This window comes from Stenella coeruleoalba, assembly GCF_951394435.1.
Source record: "Stenella coeruleoalba genome assembly, chromosome: 5".
Taxonomy (NCBI): Eukaryota; Metazoa; Chordata; class Mammalia; order Artiodactyla; family Delphinidae; genus Stenella; species Stenella coeruleoalba.
The window spans coordinates 123,248,227-123,255,620 of NC_137150.1; the positions used below are offsets into that span (position 1 = coordinate 123,248,227).

The 7,394-nt window shown below is 31.9% G+C and overlaps 1 protein-coding gene across 1 annotated transcript; it reads left to right on the forward strand.

Annotated features, from left to right (window-relative positions):
- Nucleotides 1-4,139: 4,139 nt before the first annotated feature.
- LOC307186687 (small nuclear ribonucleoprotein G-like) lies at nucleotides 4,140-4,597 on the forward strand. Its single transcript, XM_079922107.1, has one exon. It carries the CDS (start codon nucleotides 4,179-4,181, stop codon nucleotides 4,407-4,409), a length of 231 nt encoding a protein of 76 aa, XP_079778233.1. The 5' UTR covers nucleotides 4,140-4,178; the 3' UTR covers nucleotides 4,410-4,597.
- The last annotated feature ends 2,797 nt before the right edge of the window (nucleotides 4,598-7,394 follow it).

The following is a 7,394-nucleotide window of genomic DNA, read 5'->3' on the forward strand; positions in this document are numbered from 1 at the left end:
TATGAGAACAATGATGACTTTAAAATTATGTCTCAACCTCAATAACTCATGTCAGTAAGCACAAATGTGAAAATAAGTACCATAAACTCATATATCACTCTATTTCTTCTTACTACTCCCATAACAGAGATACCTTCAGTTTGAACCCTGTTTCATATGCTTTGGAGGAGGCTAGTTTTTCTCAGTCCACGTTTTGAACAAATGACTCCTTTATAGGAATTGTTAGTAAATCATAACCATCGCAAGTTCCCCACTGAACCTACTGAAAAAGACAATTCCGTTTCCTCTGATAGTGCTAGATAAAAATATGATATGCATAAAATCCAGTGCTAGCCTTGTCCAGATATATCAAGACAGCACTGGACAGTAGGTGATTCCAAGGCAAAGAGAAGCAGATTTAACATGAGAGACCAATGATGGCAAAGAGGCTTAGTTACAATCCTGGATCTACCTACACTTGAAAGTAAGAAAGCCCATGGATTATTTTTTCTCTCATTTGCAAACTTATTTAAGATTTATTTATGTAATTTGCATTTTAGTTTGAGTTAGGATTACATGGCTTGTAACCCAAAGAGAGCCATTTACTACAGATAGTGCTAAATGACAAAGGATAGTGCAAGTAACAAACCTTAAAGTACAGAATAAGCTGCGTTAAAGTGGGATCAAGGACAGGGACTGCACACTGTCACCCTTCATTCCCAGAGAAGATATTTAGATTCTTGTTACATGCAATCAAAACAATTTTATAATTTGTGCAACTGCCATACCTTGGCATTCAGACTCACTCAACTAAGACTTTAAAGGATATGGTAGAAAACTGTCCAGGTATTTGTGTGTTACAACTACTTTTTGTGGTTTTCTACACAATGAGAAGGATAATGTATAGCTGTACAAAGCAGCATTTGGTCAACCAAACAACTACAACAGAGAATGATAAGTGCCATGATAGATGCACACACCTGGTGGGAAATGTCCTTCTCACCATGCCATGGCTGCCACTTGTACCAGCCACTTTACTCTTCAACATGGTAGGACAGACACTAATGTAATTATTATATCAGAGCCTAGGAAATAAAGACTCAAAGAGTCTCTACCTCTTTAAGTAAAAACAAAAAAAAAGAAACCATTAATTATTTCTTTACCTCACAGGGAGAATACAGTTAAATAACTATATAGCAATAACCATGAATACTTAAGTTGAATTTCCTCAGTAAAAAGTAAAATGGTATTGGACTAAGTTCAACCAGAATGAAGGAAATGTCTTTTTTTGGACATATGTATAACTTAACACTTTTGTGAGAATTTTTCAGTGATGTCTTCTCATTGACTGCTGACAGAATGTAACAGTATTAATGGACATAAGAGCTTAGGTCCTTTTGTGAGAAAGTGATGGATGGTCTTATTTCTTTCTGTTTCATTGTTCAGTATATCTCTTTGAGTAAACGCTGAAGACTATAATAAATTCTCATCACATTTCCAGAAACTCTCCTTTATACTGAAGGTTGTTTGCATATGAGCTTGCCAACACTTTCCAATAAAACTCTACTGTTAATGCCAATTAAAGTAAAATTTGCCAAACAGCTTGTCTAGAAGTCAGATTAATGTTAACTATGTCCAGAAATAGATGCTTACTTTGATGCTTAGTTTTTAAAAAGTTAAGTATTACTTTATTAGAAGGAATGCATTCATTGCTTTCATGCTTTATTTTCTCTAAGAGCTTTCAACATAGCAAAAAAAGTACTTTGTTTACTTTTAATGTTAAACGTTCTTTCAGTATCAACTGTGAAAAATGATAAAAGATATCTCATTCTGTTAAAAAACAGAAACAAAACTGTGTACCACTTTATCTCTGCCTCAATATAGATAGATGATAGATAGCTGATAGATAGAAATAGATATAGATTATATAGACATAAATAAAAAAGGATAGATACAGAGATAGATATAAAGGATTGAACAAATTGCAAGCTTTCCAAATTGTTACTCCAGAAATGTTTTTCCTGTTATAATTTTGTCTGTCAGCAAACCTCAAATCATAAGTCCTTATTACAATAGTAAGTTCTGAGATCACAGTAGGTTTTGAAACTTGACACTGCAAAACCATATAGTTCTGTGATATTGGACAAGTTGTAGAACTTCTGTAAACCTCACTTTCTTCATCTAAATAATAGAAATGTAATGGTTTAATGTGAGGAATAATTGAGATAAATTATTCAAAGCTATTGGAAGAACACTGATTACACAATTTATGTATGTAGGTTACGTTATTACCATTGTGATTATTTTTGTTATTATTATTGAATATCTATTAGCCTTTCAACCAAAAATCTATATATTCCAAAGATGTGGCTAGTGATTCTCAGTTACTGTAAAACTATTTGTTTACAAATTGATAGATTATTAAAGTCCTATATTGTTCATGGGTTGCACATTCATGTTGCTCTGTGAAATTAAGGTTTAATGTCCATTTGAAGCTTCAATAGTTCAGGGTACGCCTTTATATATAGGCAGTGTAGGATAATATTGAAGACCAGAGATCTGGAGTTTTATAGAATGTAATGGGAGTTCTGACCCTGCTACTGCCTGGTCTTGAGACCTTTGACATGCATTTATCTTTTCTAAATCAAAACTTCCTCAGTATAGTGCAAATGTGTATTTGTGACATACAACTCCTCACAGAATCTATTAATTTCTAAATACATTTATAATTTTTAAACAAACCTAAAAATTCCTACTAATGAAACAACTTGAAAAATTGGAAATTATAAATGCTTAAAAATAAAGAACACTAATCCCTCACTAGAGATAACCCTAGCTAAAATTATAATTACTTTCTTTTCAGTCCTTCTGTGGATCCTGTGGTTCAGACTCAGAGGCACAGGGCACTTAGGAAAGTTAATGTTTGTATCACACTCTTTTAGAAATGTTATAAATGTTTCATGATAATTAGAACTAATTGTGACAACAATTATTTTTAAGGAAGAGCAAATACAAAAATGCATGTTTGATTTTAATTATACAATTCCTATGTTTGTCTTTCATTTGCCATTAAATATCATATCTAATCTTCTGAGGACTTAAAATTTGTTTATATGAAGAAATTTCATATTGGAATATCATGATAATAAGAAAAATTCTCCAGGTCTAACAAAACACATATTAGTGTCTAGTACAGGCACAAAATAAAAGTTCAATTCAATAAAAACTTAGAAAACGTTGAGAATTATTACCACTTTTTTTCATAAGAGCCAAATTTCAACATAAATGCACTTTCATATTTATTTCATTGATTTTTATGTAATGGATCAGAAGATTTAGGTAAGATTATTATGCTATAGTGTTAGATGTTTCAGTTTGTTTCTGTGTCATGAGTAATAAGCTGTGATAAGCACCTGGGTTTTTTCCATACTTATTGTTGCAGAAGTTATTTTTACTCAAATGCTTAATAAATGTGTTCTTTAAATTATGTCCTTGTCTTCCTCTTGCTCTCCCTCCCCAGCAGTCTCCAGGATGACTTTAGGGTCCAAGTGAGTCTGGAATGCTGAAAAAAATCTACTATTGTTACACACCCATTATCTGAAAGATGTAGCAGGTTAAGGTGAGTATAAATTCACTTATTCTCCATCTTTGGAATATTTTAATTTAAAAGGTTCTGAGTTTTCTACATTTTGGGATTTTTACTTAAATTATTCTGTCTTATTTAATTTTAATAACTCAAGACAGTAAAATAATTGTTGGTACTTATTTATAACAATTTTGTTGCAAATGGGACCACACTATTCATATTGGTAGATACACTAGATAAACAAATAGGTAGATAAACATAGACATATACATATTTTAAAGAATTTCTGCAAATCCCTCACAGGTTAATTTCCCAAAACACTTTGTTTTAAATACTCCAATTTTTAGTGGAAAAATTATAAAAATATAAATTTTGTATATATATATGCTGAAATAAATTGTACAAATAGATAGATATAGATTTATATATCTGGTTTTGGTCAATATTTATGGGTGAAAAACATCTAGTTATTATATATATATATATATATATATATATATATATATATATATATATATATATATATATATATATATATATATGAGACCTCTTGAGCATGAGGGACAACTCGAATTCGTTTTGGCGGCATCTTTGAGCTCGTCGAGTAGACATCATGAGCAAAGCTCACCCTCCCGATTTGAATAAATTTATGGACAAGAAGTTATCATTAATATTAAATGGTGGCAGTCATGTCCAAGGAATATTGAGGGGATTTGATCCCTTTTTGAATCTTGTGATAGATGAATGTGTGGAGATGGCAACTAGTGGGCAACAGAACAATATTGGAATTGTGGTAATACAAGGAAATAGTATCATCATGTTAGAAACCTTGGAAGGAGTATGAACAATGGCTGTCTTCACCAGAGAAATCAACTGCTTCCACGTGACCCCTCTCCACATTTTACTACGATGAAAATTGGGTCGTGTACATTTTCTTACTGAACTTTTTTGTTACATAAACTTCTGTAATAGTCAAAAAAAAAAAAAGAAGAATTTCTGTAGATACCTTGAAAATCAAGGACACATACAGTTCAAAGAACCTTGATTAAAAATAGAGGAAATAGTTTGCCAACTGAAAGAGGTATCACGGAAGTTCAAAAAGTTCAACTTTGAGGAAGTTTACCAAATGAGTTGCAAGGTGTTACATAGAGACATGTATTATTTTGCCAAGGTTGGATTGTGTTGTATTCAGAGTGGAAATACAGTTTCTTAACATAAACAGGTACAGCACAGGTGTTTAGGAAAAAAAAATACTCTTAATGACATAAAAAATGGTAATTATATTTTAGCCATTAGGGGTTATTTTTTTTTCTTGTTGCAAGGGCTCCAGAAGTTGGAATCTAGATTAATTCAAGTAATTTTCTTTGCTCTGGAAAACTGTTCATGTAGCTGGCATTTAGCTTTTTCTCACCAATTAAATATTATATGTCTCAAATACAGCTGATTGTGTATATTTGAATTTCAGTTAATTGGTCAATTCTTGCCAGAGGTTTTGCATCTTTTAGTTATTCAGAAGAATAAATTTTCCACAAAGCAGTGCCATAATATATTATATAACTCTTTTACAACTTAACACATTATTTTATATATTTTTTAAAATATTTAAAACAACTCGAATTCATGGGAATTCTTGTAAATGTTGTTTAAAACTTACTATGTTAAGTGAATATACTTATGTCGATTCTGAGCAAGTGGATATTATTTTTATTATGGTCTACAGAGTCCACATCTCTCTTTACAAAATTTCTTAGAATATTCCCCTAGTTATTTATGAAAGGTACAGAAGTTTGTTTTTTAATGATTAAAAAACTTACTGAAAAGATGAAATATATTCATGTACATATTATATACAATAATATAACTTCTTGTCCTTCAACAATATATACGATAAAACCCAAATACCTACCATTGGATTTACTACAGTGGTATGCTGGTGCTGGTTATTATTAGCCCTCAAGAGTTTATTATTCAATTTCAGCAAAATTTTACAAACAGGTTACTAGCTGGAAATAAATCATGGTGGGACTATAACACATACACACAGAAATATGCAAATCCTACAAATCAAGATTCTATTTTTCCCAGACTGCCAGTTTTTAAACATTTACCACCTCACCAATGGGTTGTCTTCTCAACTTCTAGTACTTTCTACTTCAGAAACTGTTCAAGAAGAGTCTCTCTCTTTAGTCCTGTTTTTTTTTTTATTATTATCCTTTCAAATGTCCTATTCAAATATTTCTCTTTGTGAGTCCCATTTTTATCATTTTATTAAAAATTTCATAGTTTGAACCATGTTATCATTTGCAGACTATTCTCAATTCCTGCTCATACATTTTCTCAAAGTTCCTTAGAAGTACACATTTTAGTCATTTATTTGTAAAATTATGAGTAATTTCAAACTAGTCTAAAAAAAATTTCAACACAACCGACATTGGTTTATCTTAAAAATTGGTCCTCCATAAATTCCTGCCCTCTTTGTGCATGTACCACACCACCCACTGAGAGATGGAGTTGAATCCTCTATGTTACTGAAACAGTGCTGCTTTGATCAATAAAATATAGCAGCAGTGACCTGGGGCCTATCCTTCTAGAGGATTGGTGGTTACAGTGTCCTATTCATATTGCCCTGGGCTGCCATGTCTGAGGTCTGTGCTGTGGACAGAGGACCCAGGTGGGGGAGCATAGAAGTGCAAGCAATTTTTTTTAAAAAAGAAGTGATCTAGTTTTATTGAGCTTCCATATTATCTGTCCTGCACCCACCACCACTGGTTTATCCTAATAGTCTGCTAGAGGACGTGTCCCTGGGACAGGGTTGAATGAGTAAATGATGGTTGGGACTGAAAAAATATTTGCTGCTAAGAAAGCTGTATTTTAAGCTAAACTGATGTCAGTTTCTAAAATCCACATATAATTAAATACATCAGATAAATGTTCTGTTCCTGTGGCAGAGATTATCTTCTGTTCTTCGATAGGTATTGCAAAACATCATTTCTCTCCTCGCTGACCCTAAATAGCACCTCTTCTCATCGACTCTTCTCCTCCCCACCTTTACCTTTAGCCTAATTCATGAAGGTAATATCACTCAGGTGCAACTTTTCTTGTTAATGATCATCCCCTTGCCTACGAAAATGTTGGTTGCATATATTCTCTTTTAAATAAGTCTAGCTCCCAGAATGATTGTTCAAGAAACTACTTCCTTTCTCCATTGTACTTTCCGTATTTCCCCTCCTCTGAATCAAGTATTTCTGTCCTTAACAAATGAGCAAACTTGTCATGAATCTAACTTATTCTCAGAATTTACATCTATTTAAAAAAAAATTCTTTATAGGCAATTATCTTTATTTTATTTTTAGTACCTATTATAGATGGTTATGTTATCTCTACTTGATTCAAATAACTCAAAATATTGACAATTGCATGCAACCTCTTTAACTAAAGAGGTTGTGTTGTCTAAAAATTTCTTTATCAAAATGATAAAGGAACATGATATAAAATACAATACAGAAAACTGAGAATTAAAAATAACAGAAAATGACATCTTCTGTATGTAATTCCTTTACCCATTGATTGATCTGTTGAGCCCACTTTTCCACACTTCCAGTTTTTTTTTTTTTTTAGTACTTACCTCTATTTTCTCTATAGCATGCTTCATGTTTTTTGCTTTCTTACTTATATCTACTGATTTTCTATGAAAGATGATGATTGCTTATATATTTACCCCCATTTACTCTCAGGGTTTCTTTCCAAAATTCTTTTAATATATTTCAAACATCTGTGGGTAATTATATTTCAATTGGAGACCTCTTATGACTATGTAAATATTATTCAA